Here is a 14,789-nt window from a genome sequence, read left to right on the forward strand (position 1 = left end):
TCCACTCAACTGAATGCAATGTAAACGACATTGTCACTTATGCCGATCACCTACCAACTTGCTACCAATTTTGCTTGCAACTCTTTTCGGTTAATCACAATTCTTTTTTTCCACTTGCTTTGCCTATTTATTTATCTTTCCAATCATCATATAAATTATGCGTTTTTTTTCTTTTAAGAATAAATACTCACACAAAATAAATAAAATCAACAAAATGCGAACGCAATCCACAAATAGAGTTTTTTGTAATTTTATGTCCACACAGCAGAAATTTGGTTTAACACAATTTTTTTTTATAAATTGTTTTTATTTGTTATTTAAATCTTTCTTAAACCCTTAAGCCGAATTTCGTTCAGTTATTTGCACTTTTAGTCTTTCGTTGGTCTTCCAGCTGAACGCGCAACGCGAGTAAGCACTCGCTGAACAAACAGTTATTTAACGTGTGTTTTAGTACTTTCGGTTATGCGAAGCACGTAATTGAATTGGACCGGGAGCGTCTGCGTGGAAAAAAACAACACTTTTACAATTATTTTTGAAGAAGTTTTGAAGATTTCTGCGTAGCTATGTGAGAACATTCTTAAATTCTAACATTTTAAACAAAATAATACGAGTGTAAAATGTTTTGGAGTACGACTCTTATTTTCGGCATAACAGGTGATTTTCAATGAAATGAGTTTTGAATAGATTTGGTGATATTTGATTATAAACAGTGCAATTAATTACTGAGATATAAAAAAAAGTTGCGCTAAATAGTGCAAACGTTAGTTATTTTTGAGAATAGTTGGAGCGTGACGTCATTGTTTCTTAGAAAAATAAATCGTAAACCAAATTAAGAATTATATTCAGTGTTTGATAGCATGCAGATAGAAGTAACATGCACGAGCAATACAAAAGTGTTGGCCGTCAACAGTTGATGTTGTCAATTTCATTATCGCTGTTGTTTTTCGTTTGCTTTAGCATTTAGAAAGTAGTATATTACCGTTACCATGCAGAAAACACTTTGAAAATTATAAGTATATACTTGAATGTCGACGGACTTTCTGGCGCATCGCTGAAATCTTTAGTGCAGCCAAATATCTCCAGAAAAATTCAAATATCAGAAAAAACTATACTAATATTTACACTCATTCATCCGTTAACTTAAGAATCGATACTAAGTAATTTTTCTTTTGAACCGATTCAGACTGCGCCGAAAATTTGTGTCCGACTTACTCTAACAATTTTTTCAATGAATGAATAGTGATATCTATGGATTTGATACTTTAAGCAATGTTAAACTTTGTTCCATTATTTTTCGGTTTGATAAACTTTTCTTTGAATCATTCTTCCGAACATTCAAAGAGCCGTTACACCGAATGTTGATATTCTGCACGCCGTAAATAAAAATAACGTTGATTATTATGACTTTATAAGTCATAAAGATAATACTTGAGTGTTCTCACGATAGCGCAGTTAAAGCAGTCTATTAGGATTACATTAAGACTTCAATATGCCGAAGAAAAAAATGTAAACGGCTAAGTCTAGAGCCCTTATAGGCGAGGGTAAACGATAATACCCTAATAAAGAAATAGATTTGTAAAATATTTTAATACTTTAAAGTTTAAGTTTAAGTTTAAGTTTTAAAGTTTTAACACATACAGGGCTTTAGGTGTTATATATATCAACCATTTGAAAATCAGCTAAATGTTAAGAATGCTGGAACTAATCCTGAACAGAGTAATATTAAGATTTTTACGATGTTTGTAACACGCAAAAGAAAACGTCGAAAACTGTTTTACTTTTCTCATCAAGACGCTGTTCATTTGTTGGAATCGCCGATATCGAACATAATATCAAAATTAAAATAAAGATATTTTTATAGCCTTTTATGCTATCAAAAAATGCCCTGCGAAGAGCATTATAACTTCGGGTCAGCTGTAGTAAACTTTTCTTTTGTTATTTATTTAAGTAACCACAGATTTTTTCATTCTTTCAGTTCTACAAAATGCGCACAACGCTCAAGCAAAATTATGGCTTGAACATGCTCCTAGATCAGTCGAGCTGTTGAACAATATCTTGCCACCTAACAGCGAGAGTGTAAACTATAATGTTTATTCAACCGACAGCAATGAAGTCAACGTCATAAATCTGCAGTTAATCAAAGGTAATGCCTATAATGACGATGCTGTAATGGGTGGCAACGAGCGCAATGACAATAAAGATGACCAACAACATTCGGTGGGGGAGCGCTTGAAAGGCGGAGAAACACCAGCACTGGGCGTTAATGCGACAAAAGAAACTGAATATTTGCAGAGCAATGCCACAAAGGGCAGTAAAGAAGAAAACAACAAAAGCAACTGCTTCACTAAAACCACAACATCAATAAACAATAAAAAGCAAGCAAACATTTTGAGTGACAATGCAACTATGAAGGCGACGACCAAAAGTAATACCGGCATATTGGCAGGGCTGTCAATGCGGGTCAACAAAAATGATTTTGTCAAAGTGGATGGTAAAAATGAAACGAGTAAAAATCACATGGAAACAACAGCGACAACAACACCAACAACTATCAAAACAAAGCCAAAAACTTCCACAAGTAGCAAACGAAATATCATTATAGCCAACAATGGTGCTGTAAATGTAACGAATATGAGCACGAGTGCCGCATCACCACAGGCGGCCAACACGAAGCTTTACCATTCAAATGGGTTCCTCAATCCATTCGGACAATTAGTCGCCTTCTTTGGCAGCGACCAATTGCATCTGCAGGACTACACGTTCTTCTTCAATGCCGAACGGCATACCGTTTTCCAGCTACACACCAACAACTACAACAATATTAATGAAAAATCTAACAGCCAGACTGTGGTACGTGTACCAGATTTGGCCGAAACAGTAGCTGCTGGTAGTGAGCGTGTATTGAATGTGGTGACCAACTCGATTGGCGCAGTATTTGGCGCAAATCCACTATCCACAACAGCAGGCGGAACGGCAAATTCAGCGTCAACAACAGCAACTGGAGCAACAATGTGCGCCCATGCCGCGTCCACAATCAAAGTGGAGGAAGTGCAGCTGTACAATGGCAAATCCTTGCGGCAGTCACGTTTCAATCCTTTCAATCCAACACGGTAAGTGATGGCCGACAAAAAGGCTATAAGGGTCAGGCGTCGACAAGATGAGTTATGTGTGTCAGTCGCGCTTATTCAGTGGGCGGTTGTTTAGTGGGATTACGAGTGCTAAAATGCAAAAATTATAGTTAAAGTCTTATCTGTGGATGTGTGTGTGTGTGTTGGTGTGTATGTCGGCGGCAGTTTTGCAACATTTTCAAAATTCGATTTGTGCTAAACGTGATCGGCATACTGGTGAATTCTTTCGGTATCCTATTTGTGTCATAGGGGCACTAGTTGCTCACCAAATGGATGTTGTCTTCGGGCTTGTCCTTCGCTTTGTTGCATTTAATGGCAGTGTGTTGTTTGCCTATGCCACAGACTATTGCACTTCAAAGGTTGCAGATTAAAATGCAACGGTGCGGTGGCTAATTTCATTAGGATACATACTTGTAGTAATTTTGCTGTTTTCCTTTTCTGTTTTTTTTGTATAAAAATTTGTTAAAAAGATTAGACTTTTCTATTAATTTTGGCGAGAGAAAAGTCTTCAAATAGAAGAGGGAGAAAGAGAGAGAAAAAGAGAGAGGGAGTGAGAGAAAAAGAGAAAAATTGAAACGCAAATGGCCCCATGGTTCCTTTGCCTACAAGAAAGAAGAGCTAAGTACGGCTGCAACGGAACATTTCATACCCTTGCAACTTGCAAAAATCAAAGCTGGAGAAATAAATTCAGGTGTTGACAAAACTTTATATTAAACTAGGGGAAGTATTGTCCTGATTTCATTCATGTTAGGCAAGGACACTGTTATTAGAAAGAGATTTTTTCTGAATGTCATTAACATTTCTTACATATTGACCGATAGGTACGGCATAAAGTCGACGGGTGGTTTTATTAAAATATTTATATAGTGTTATATATATTAAGTATATGTATAAATATATTAAGTATTATATATATTAAGTATATGAGCGCTAAGGGAAGAATTGACACGATTTTATCCAGTGGGGTCCATATTTTTATAAATCAATTATATATTTTTATTTAGTGCTTAGTTATAATACTATGCAGGTTTTCGTTTAATCGCGTTTTGTGGGGGTTTTGTGGCAGTGGTTCGATTACGTCTATCTGCAATACGTAAGAACATATGTAGCAAGTTTCATCAAGATATCTTAATTTTTACTCAATCTCGGATGAAGCTCTGTTATGTCAGCTGCTTATAGATCCATAATATCTAGTCATGCGCCGGTTGTTATTAGACAAAATTTTCAGTCATTTCAGATCTCACCTCGGCTTAAAATATACCCCATGTATAAACCGTTTATTAGGATTCGAGAGATAATATTTGTATTTGCATTTAAATTTCAATGTTAAAATAAACAAGTAAGGAAGGGCTAAGTTCGGATGTAACCGAACATTTTATAATCTCGCAAAGTCAAATAGTATACTCGTTTGAGATTTCTTTGTGGATTGACTGATATTTTCGGTAGAAGGTCAACTATAGGCACTGGGGTCCACATATTTAGTACTTAGGGGCTTAAACAGTTTTGGTTCGATTTAGACAATTTTTGGCCACAGTGTGGCATACTTTAATCGCATTATTCACGCAAAGTTTTATATCAATACAGTCATTGTTGCCTGATTTGCATAGTGGAAAGTGAAAGAATCCGATGGAATTTAAAATGGTGTTATATGGGAAGTAGGCGTGGTTGTAGTCCGATTTCGCCCATTTTCGCACTATGACATAGAAACATGAAAAGAACGTTATGTACCGAATTTGGTTCAAAGCGGTTGGGCAGATCTCAAGATATGGGTTTTCACCTAAAAGTGGGCTGTGCCACACCCACTGTCTAATTTTGAACGCGGTTCCTATAAAGTCATCTCATACCATCCCAGAGATAAAATTTAATGTCTCTGGCGTGTTTAGTGCTTGATTTATCGCGCTTTTAGTACTTTTTAACAGTACCGTTATATGGGGAGTGGGCGTCAATAGAAGTGCTTCCAGTGAGTTTTGTTATTATAACGTTAGCGGTTTAGGAGATATGCACATTAAACCTATTAGAGGCGGGACCGACTTAAAAAAAAATTTAACTGCAGATGCCCCTCCTTAATGTGATGCTGTGTACCGAATAACAGTCTTGTATCTTATTGCGGAGCTTAGTTATGGCAATTTATTTGTTTTTGATTAATGGCGTTTTGTGGGCGTGGCAGTGGTCCGATTACGCCCATCTGCAATACCAACCGTCTCACGGTACCAAGAAGCATGTCCACCAAGTTTCATAAAGATATCTCGTTTTTTTACTCAAGTTAGAGCTTGCACGGACAGACGGACGGACGGACAGACAGTCACCCGGATTTCAACTCGTCTCTTCATCCCGATCATTTATATATACATATATAACCCTATATCTAACTCGATTAGTTTTAGGTGATACAAACAACCGTTAGGTGAACAAAACTATTATACTCTGTAGCAACAGGTTGCGAGAGTATAAAAATATTGACTTCATTATCAGGGACAATTAAGTTTTATATATATTGAGTTATATCGTTGTATACATATGTATGTATGTATTTTGTGTTGGCTGTAAAAACAAACTGGTTTATCTATTCACTAAATAATCTTTCCAGTATCAAGTAGGGAACAGACAAGATGTTGTTGTCAATTAGGCTTCAATTGATAAGCAATTAATTAATTGCTTAATTTTTCGACTGTATGGTAGATTTTAATATTAAATTGTCTTAGTTTTTTAATTAAGTACTTTCAGGCAGACGAACGTAGTATTATTTTCATGAGTTGGATTATTAATTTCAATTTTGTCGTTGAACAACTTTTGAGAATCACTTGTGCGTTGATGGTTTCACAAATTCAACTAGATTCTTGATTGACTAACTTTTCCAGTATTTTTTTTTCATATGAGGCGTTGTTACTATATAAATTTCCATATCCAGCATGCACTTTCTCATAGCTAATCTATCATATCATAGTACACTTTTTACAGCCGTGGGTAGAATTTTTGCCAACTTTTCAGTACAGTCGTGTTGAATAATTTTGTGAGACGTTATGTTTTTTTTTGTAATTATTATATTTTGACTTAAGATTTTATACCAATATTAATATATTTTCACAATATTCTTAATTTCCATTACGCTTTATCACAGCATACTCATTCACGGTTGGTTCGGCGGCGCAAATGCCGGTATTTATCAGACGCTCGTACCAGCTTATCTCCGACAAGGCGCCGGCAATTATAATGTCTTCACAGTGGATTGGGGACGTGGTGCTGTTGCGGATTACCTCACCGCAAGCTATCGTGTAAAACCGGTCGGCAAAGTGTTGGCGAAATTCATCGATTTTCTACAACGCGAAGCGGGTATACGCTACCAGGATCTACATGTGATCGGCTTTAGCATGGGCGCACACATCGCTGGAATCGCTGGGAAGCATATACAAACCGGTCGACTGCCAGTTATTTATGCGCTGGATCCAGCGTTGCCCTTCTTTCGCTATGACAACTTTGATGAACGTGTTGCGATCACCGACGCCGATTATGTGGAAGTTGTACACACGAGTGTCGGTTCGTATGGTTACGATCGACCGTTGGGGCATGTCGACTTTTATGTGAACTATGGCAGCGCACAACCGGGTTGCTTTCTAAATGAATGCAGTCACTTTCGTGCTTTTCACATATTCGCTGAGTCGTTGCAGTCGAAGGCGCCACTACGGGCGCAGGGTTGTGATGTCAAACTATGGCAGGATATGATTAAGCATAGAAGGTGCTTAATGGGCACGGGCAGACAAATGACGTTGGGCGGTAATCCAGCGAATACGACGGCATTACGTAAACGTGGGGGCGTATTTTACTTAGCGACTAATGCGACGCCGCCGTATGCCAAGGATGTGACATGAGGTGGAGAAAAGTGGGCATGCCTTTTGCTTTGCATAATCAGATATTCTTTGCGAGAAATTAAAAATATGAAAAAAAGTATAACAGCAAGCTGCTATGTGTAAGGAAAATTAAAATTGCAATGAGCTCTAGAATACGTTTCTATGGAATGGATTTTTTTTACTCGTAGTGCTCTGTGCAGAAATAGTAATAATTAGTAAGCGCGACTTCTGTGACGTTTTGCATTCAAGCTGCGCGCATACACATGCGCGCCATGGCTTTAATAAAAGCAAATCCCCAAAAGCGAAAATTGTGCACAACAGGGGTGCAGTTATTTTTACTTTCGCTTATACGCCTGTTTGTATGCAATGCGTTTTTTCGATGTGAAAATTGAAATGGAAATTAAAAAATGCTGCCATGTGTGAAATTCCTCTACAAAAGCACATTTAACCCGCATATTCATTATGACTGGCATTTCTATAGTAGCTTTTGGTTGTTGCTGTTTTTTTTTTATTTTCCCATTGCTATGCTATGTTTTCTTATGCGCTGCTGAAAGTAAAAACTCCTCTGTATTACTTGAAAAAAGCTACGTGCATTTCCAATGAATATGTGTCATGTGGTGTTGGTGGGTAACAGCTGACACAGTACTTCCGTTTATGACCGAAATTTTCGCACTGAAAATTTTTATTTGAAATTGTATGTATTTGTTAAATATACAGGAAATTAATTTTTAATAATGAAAAGAGAGTGGTATTGCTTCGCAAAACTTAACGCAACAGCGTTGAATATATGCTTATGAATGCTGAATACAAGTAGCTATTTTTTAAAGCAACTATATATGTATGTGTATAACTAAATCTGAAAACATAACCGACCAACGACTATCTAACAAAAAACGTTTTACTGGTTAACTCTAGCAAGGTTGTTTGATATAAGCAATTTTCAAGTCAAAATAAAGAAAAATGTCTTTTATTAAGTTCTTTATCTTGATTTCGGTCGGTTTTAGTTCGAACTGAATGACAGATATATGCTATAGTGGTCCGTTGTGAAAAACTTGTTTGGAGATTATAGCGTTGCCTTAAACAATAAACCATGCCAAATATTTTGTCAAAGAAAAAAGTTTTCGATACAAAGACTTGATTTTGATCGGTCAGTTTGTATGTTAGCAATATTATGAAGATGTTCGATAACGGCGGTTCCGACAAATGAGCAGCTTTTTGGAGAGATCATTCATCGCCGGATATCTCTAAAACTGAGGGCAGAAGGACGTACGGATAGATAGAAAGGCAGAAAGATTGACAGCTCGTTACGCTGATCCCTTATTTATATACTATATGGGGATCTCTGGTGACTACTTCTGGATGTTACCAACATCATGGCAAACTTAATTTACCCAGTTCAGGCTATAAAAAATGCACGACGCAAGTGTTTAAATAAATTTCACACTTTTGATGAACTAAAACTTTACACTCCTTATATACAGACGTAAAACCACGAAAAGCAAGCTATGTAACCTGAGTAGACAACTTTTATAAATTTTCACAATTATGTCATTATAGAAAAAGTATTTGAGAAGGAATTCAACATAAAATTAACTATTGGCAACCCTGCAGAAAAATACAGGTAGCAAATTTTTCCATAAAATGAGAAGGTAATTTAAGATACGAGAGTCTTTCATAAGGGCATTGAAAAGGTAGTTCATATTCATTAGCTTAAGAAAAGGCTGTCAGTTAGATTTAAAATGCCGCAAGCTAAACTACTACATGAATGAAACCATAATTGAGAGAGCACATGCACAGAGATACAAAGAATATATTGGGCAGCTAAAGGCGCCTGTTCGTTGTGATGTCCAGAACTTCTACTTATGGATAAAAACATCTCGATCCTGCTACAAATTTATTGAGGCGGGTAATATCAATTTCAGCACATTCACCGGGTTCTTAGAAAGTATGGCAACCGAGATGCTTTAATCTTAGTCTGTCGAAAGCTGGTCAGTGGAGGTGAAAATGTCTAGATGTTTAGACCTCATCTTCTTCCTTACAACTTTGACAAGTTGCGTCCGCCAAAATCTTTATCCTCATCGCGTGCGTGCCAATGGAACAGTGACCAGTTGATAAAAACAAAAAGCTAACAGTTCGCCTTTTATGTTCTATTCTAGGCTAAAAGGCTTTCGCAACCCCTAAGGTGCTGGTCGTTTACCAACGGTTCATAGGTTCAGCGCTCGTATATACGAAAACAGGGAAACCCTTGCTCGATATCATTATGATGGAATCTGGGTAATACTATGTTTGCACCGAATTGAAATCCTCTTGAAAACATAATTTGTGGATTGTGGAACCAAAGTCGTTCTGACCGACATTGTGTGTTTTCGATGAGTTTTCATTGACAGTTCACACATCTATTTGTTTACATTTGTTATGTACCCTACAAGAACAGTGACGGTCATCTGATGGGTAATATGACAGTCATAGCTGAAAAAATTTTGTCAGCGCGCAGAACAATGTTTATTTTCTTAAGATCCTTGTTTTCTTTTTGTTTGTTTGTTTTGGTTTTTTTGAGAAATTGCTGACCATAAATCCGTCATAGCTGAAAATTGTCAGTTATGACTGAATTTCAAACTTTTAATCAAAATTAGTTATAATAATATACTTAAATATAAAAAGGAATGCAACAAAATATATAATAAAATATGAACATATAAAAATAAATTTTCACTTGATGCCATCTCCTCCTCTCAATAGCTCTGCGTACGTCTTTCTCCAATCAGTGGATAGTTCTGAATTCAAAAATTCAAATGTAAATTAACAGTACTGACATATCAAATGTGAGTGTATTGATGAACCCATCAGCTGTTTCTTGTAGGGTACGTTTAGGCCAATTATGGAATGTAAGTAAATTGTCAACTGACATTTAGGGCTGGCAAAATATGTCTTCTAATAATATCGATTAAACTAGAGCAGGCACCGATTATAATGAGTGGAGTGTAAGTTTTCAAGGGGTTTTTAGCGAAAACTGTGTTTTCGTTTGACATATTTTGTATGAATGAAAACACAAGTTTTCGCGTGAAAACCTTTTTTGTCTATGAAAACACGAATTTTGTGTCGGTGCGAACATAGTATAAGAATGCTCTTTCTTGCAAGCTCATCGGCATTGAAGTTTCCGACGAAACCGCTGTGCGCAAGCACCCAGACAAATTTAATATGGAAAAATATATAAAACCATGAAAATTTAATTACTTAATTATATAAATGGTAAATATATAATATGAGCATATAAGTATAATCGAAATTATTAGCAGGAGTTAAGCCGTTGTTAGCACTTTAGAGCTTTGAATTCGTTGACTGCTGGAAAACAAACGGTTTGACAAGTTAGCCAAATCTTTTAACCCTCACCGATGCAATAATTTATATATACAATACATATATAAAAATTATATTTATATACATAAATTTGTATGTGTTTGTGTAGCTAAGCTGAATAATTTCAAAATTCTTGCTGTGCAATTAATAACTGCATTTTTCCTTTGCTCTTAGCCTTAATCAGAGTTAGTTCGAAAACAAATGTTCGTTGAATTATCAATGGAGAATGCCTGCAGGAAATTGATTATTGACTTCACAATATATTTAGATATCCAATATCTATTAATTTTATAATACAATAGATTTTTCACTGTTAGTCACAAGAATTGTAATATTTAAACATGCAATCATGTTTGCTACATGATTTATCAGTTCAATATATACTGAGAAATAAGATTTTCGAGCGATGACAAGCAAGAAACCATAAGCCTAGCTCACACTCTTCAAAAGGCGGAGTTTAATTGGTTTGTAGCCCAATAATTTACCAATTATATTGCTTTTGAATAGAAATTAGCGTGTTAATTTCACGCCCTTTTCTACATATTTTTACTGTTGCTTTATCCTTTTGCTGAATTATTAAAAAACTTTGTCTGATTGAAAATTATTTGCCTCACTACTTGCGAATTTTCTTAGTGGGTAGCATGCATAAAGCACAAGCGACAAGTGCAAACTTCTGCAAAGGTATTTACTATTAGTGGCGGCAAAAGTTCTTAATCGGATTTTGCAGTGGTTCGCAAGAGTTTTTGAGGCTTCTTTGCATTGGTAAAATAACTTTGCAATTTCTTTGTCTAATTTGCAGTTATGAAATTTGTTTTTCATGCTTCTATGCATAATTTATTTTTGTCTTGATTTGAAGATATAGTACATATGTAATTAATACTTAAAATACATGTATCTGTGATTTGGTTGTTGAGAACAAATTAAAATGCAATTGCAATTTTTGCTTAGAATTTGAGTTTGTAATTTAATGAAAATCAATCAATTGGAGTTTTGTATAATTGCCGTTAGTATTTACTTCTCTCAAATTGGCTACCATTAAAATGAGTCCAACAACAAATATGGTATTATTTTTTTGGTTGCAAAACAAGTTTTGGCTTAATGGAAAATATTTGAAAATTTCAAAATTATAGATTTCTTTACGTTTAATTTTTACCGATCAATATGTGGATCGTGGCGGTGCAATAGAGTGTTGCCACATTATTTCTGAATAGGGTTACGAAACTGTTTTATTTCTATTTGTTTAATTAAAAATTTATTTAGTTTATCCTTTGTACCGTTTAATATGCAGATCTTAGTGCATTACAGTGTTGCCACATGTTTAGAAAACCTTCACATATGTAAAACCAACCCATGCAATATATTTATTAAATTGAAGAATTTGAAAAATTTTAAAGTAAAACATTTTTTAAGATGGTTGCCACTATTTTAAATTATCAATACAGTGGAATTCATAACATAAGCAAATTATTGCAATATAAGTATTAAATTAAGGAGGTTTAAGAGACTCAAAAGATCATAATTATAAGGGTTACCAACTGTTTCTGGATGTCAAACTAACAGGTTTAGAAAAGTTTAGTATTCAAAAATTTTTTTATTAAAATTTTATAATCACCTGTTTTAGAATTTTTATTTCAAAAAAACTTATAAAATAATTTAATATGGATGTCAGAATAAATTGGATTAGAAGGCTTACAATAGAAATTAATTTTTAATTAATTTAATAAAATAAGTGTAATGTTACAATACTGGTGACAGAAAGAACGCGCTTAAGAACGATTTTAGTTGAAAATATTTTTCAGTAGGGTTGCCACTTATATAAAATATTTGATAAAAATAAATTAAATTTCACAAAGAAAATAAAAATTGATAAATGAAAAAAAAATGTGGAAAACGGTTGGCCTCAAGGGCCATCCCTGCAACTTCCCGCTAATTTCATACGCTAACGTTCAAATTTCGCTTTTTTCACTGCTTTTGAGCTCTTCGAAATTTTTCGTTTTCAGTATCTCGCAAGTAAATCAACCGATTTTGACCCGGTTTGCGGCAAACGATGTGTTTTTTCAAGGTTTAGAACTGATTAGTTTTTGGTGTCGATCGGTCAAGTCGTTTGGAAGAAACGATTTTTCAAAATTTTTATTTTTGAGATTTCTCAAAATCTACTGGTCCGATTGGGCCCAAACTCACGCGAAATTCAAGTGCAATGAAACCCTTTGGAATTGTAGCAGATCGAACATTTCGCGTTCTTAGAATGATGCCTGAACGTCTTTCTTTGCACGCCAATCATATTTTTTTTTATGCAAAAATAAAGATTGCTTAGTTAATTCAATACTTAGCTTAGCTCTCTGTTAAATTTCGTTTACATTAAATACTTTTTTATTTATTTTTATTTTGTTTTTGTCTTACCACGCCAGCATTGCGTCCAAATAATTCATCTTGGCAAAGTATCAACGTTCGTTTGCGCTTTAAAATTTAAATGAAAACTATTTCCCCCGCTTGCCACTAGAGTATCCACTTATCCACACGCAAGCCGTTTAAGTCAACGATTAAAGAAAAAAGTTGCACGCTTTTTGCTCTCGCAACTTGTAATATTTAATTGACCGGAAAGTATTGAAATCAACACTTTAGGCGCACAATTGTTGTTTTTGTTGAACGTTAACAGCATGCAACATGCCACTTATGTATGTGTGTATGAGTTCGTAGAAGTGTGGTTGCAGGAACAAATCAAAGGAAAAAAAATCGCACGCTGTATAAACAAGAGTATTTGATGAGGGCCAGCACAGAATATTATACGAGCTTGTTTGTATGCGAGTGTGTGTGTGTTAGGCGCGCGCCAACCGCCAGATCAACCGAAAAAATAGTCGAACATTAGCCAACACGCAAATTGTAAATAAATGCAATGAATAAATAAATAAATAAATCAACTCTGAATTTCGTTAGCTTGCCACTCGGTAACCGGAAATTGTGCGGACGTGAAGAAGAATTTTTCCAACTGAATTGCGAAATGAAGTGTAACGTTGGTAGAACTGCAACAACAGCAGCAGCAGGCAGTTAGCAGCAAGCGATGGAAATTTTGAGCGATGTTGTTGTAGTTGTTTTATACATATGCTGCTTGCAATGCATGTAGCAGGCTTAACTATTCTTCTCTTGTTGTTGTTTGTAGTTTAATGTTATTGTTGCTGTTGTTACTGGTGGTGGTTTCACGAATATTTACAGCTTTATGCTGTTGCAAGGCTTTGCTGCCACTCTATTAGAATAACATATAACAGTTACAATTGTTCTTGCTGTTATTGCCATTTATGCCGTTTTAGGGTGAGTACCTTACACTACTCATATGTGCTCGAATGTATATATGTATGTATGCATGCATTTGTTGCATCAGTTTAGTTGCCTATTGGTGCTCGTTAGGTTGTTTGGTTGACTGGCTGATTGAGTTGAGCTGCAACATGAAGAAGCCGCACAAGTGCACCACATATGCATGCAACCAGCTGTGTGTTTGTGTGTCAATGCGGCTTGAACTTAAATCGCGACTGCAGCGCTGCTATAAGACAGCTGCCGGAAAATACAAATGCAAGCCAAGCAGGTAGGGCCGGGAAATTACGGTTGGATATAAATCCAAGGTATTTTAAAATGGGATTATGTGTGTAATTTTCGAGGTATTTTTCTCTTTTTTATTTGTAGGTGGTGCTTTCGAAAAAAGTACTCTAAAAAAACTAGAGAATCCGCTTCTGGATTCGTGGTTTCAAGAACTTAAGATATCGAAGAAAATGTGGACTTAGCTCTGGGATTAGCGGAGAGAATGCTTTACAGACTCAGAAATATGATTTTCAAGAACTTACGATAGATGAAAATTCGAGAAAGAGACATGGAACACTCAACAAAAGGATTCGACATGCTTCAAAATTTTTCAAGATCGGCACAAACTAATATAGAAATTTGAATAGAGGAGTGTTGAGAAAGTTGTAGAATAAACCCTAATGGCCTAATAATAGTAAAAAACAGTGATTTCGAACTGTAATCGTAGACATTAGTTTTGAGTGACAAGTTGATTAAGGCGAATCGAACAAACAACTTGTATGAATCAAATCGAATAGACTGCAAATTAACTTTAACTATATTACTTTGCCGTTGCTTCCACGTATAAGTTTTATGACAAGAGAAAAAGCTAAACTCGCCTTTAAAAATATTTTTATGAACTTGACAATGAAAGAAATTTTGAAGAAAAAATGCATCACTTTTGGTGAAATAGTATTGGCAATAAAAAATCGGTTTTTTTTTTTTTTTTTTTTTGTTTTTACGTTGATTTATGTTATTTTATTTGAGTCGCCGAAAAAGAACCTTTGAACACTGTTTAGAAACCTTTAGAGAAGGTTTTTTAAAAACATGTAGCAAATCGGAGACGGATACGGGGCGTATTCGGAAGAATCGCCAAAGATCCATTCCACAACCAAATCGGAATAATATC

At 35.3% G+C, this 14,789-nt stretch overlaps 2 protein-coding genes across 4 annotated transcripts in view; one reads left to right on the plus strand and one right to left on the minus strand.

The window, feature by feature from the left end:
* msi (RNA-binding protein musashi) overlaps nt 1-14,789 on the minus strand; it is a 308,511-nt gene that overhangs the window by 48,465 nt on the left and 245,257 nt on the right. The window contains exon 1 of one of the 3 annotated variants that reach the window (XM_036378154.2): nt 12,731-13,173. The exons of the other annotated variants lie outside the window; for them this stretch is intronic. Coding sequence (XP_036234047.2) covers nt 12,731-12,759 — 29 coding nt within the window. The 5' untranslated portion in view covers nt 12,760-13,173. Of the gene's footprint in view, nt 1-12,730; nt 13,174-14,789 lie in introns of those variants that run through there. 3 annotated transcript variants of the gene reach the window in all.
* LOC106624952 (uncharacterized) lies at nt 380-7,141 on the plus strand. Its single transcript, XM_014244742.3, has 3 exons — nt 380-654; nt 1,976-3,110; nt 6,247-7,141. The coding sequence occupies exons 1-3, from the start codon at nt 618-620 to the stop codon at nt 6,992-6,994; spliced, it is 1,920 nt and encodes a 639-aa protein (XP_014100217.3). The 5' UTR covers nt 380-617; the 3' UTR covers nt 6,995-7,141.

The sequence above is a fragment of the Bactrocera oleae genome, chromosome 2, assembly GCF_042242935.1.
Source record: "Bactrocera oleae isolate idBacOlea1 chromosome 2, idBacOlea1, whole genome shotgun sequence".
NCBI classification, from domain to species: domain Eukaryota; kingdom Metazoa; phylum Arthropoda; class Insecta; order Diptera; family Tephritidae; genus Bactrocera; species Bactrocera oleae.

Bases quoted from the DNA above. Each gene is read 5' to 3' on its own strand.
- LOC106624952 (XM_014244742.3), top strand. From the start codon at position 618: ATGTTTTGGAGTACGACTCTTATTTTCGGCATAACAG. The intron at 655-1,975 runs GTGATTTTCAAT...TCATTCTTTCAG, and splicing joins TCTTATTTTCGGCATAACAG to TTCTACAAAATGCGCACAAC. The intron at 3,111-6,246 runs GTAAGTGATGGC...GCTTTATCACAG, and splicing joins AATCCTTTCAATCCAACACG to CATACTCATTCACGGTTGGT.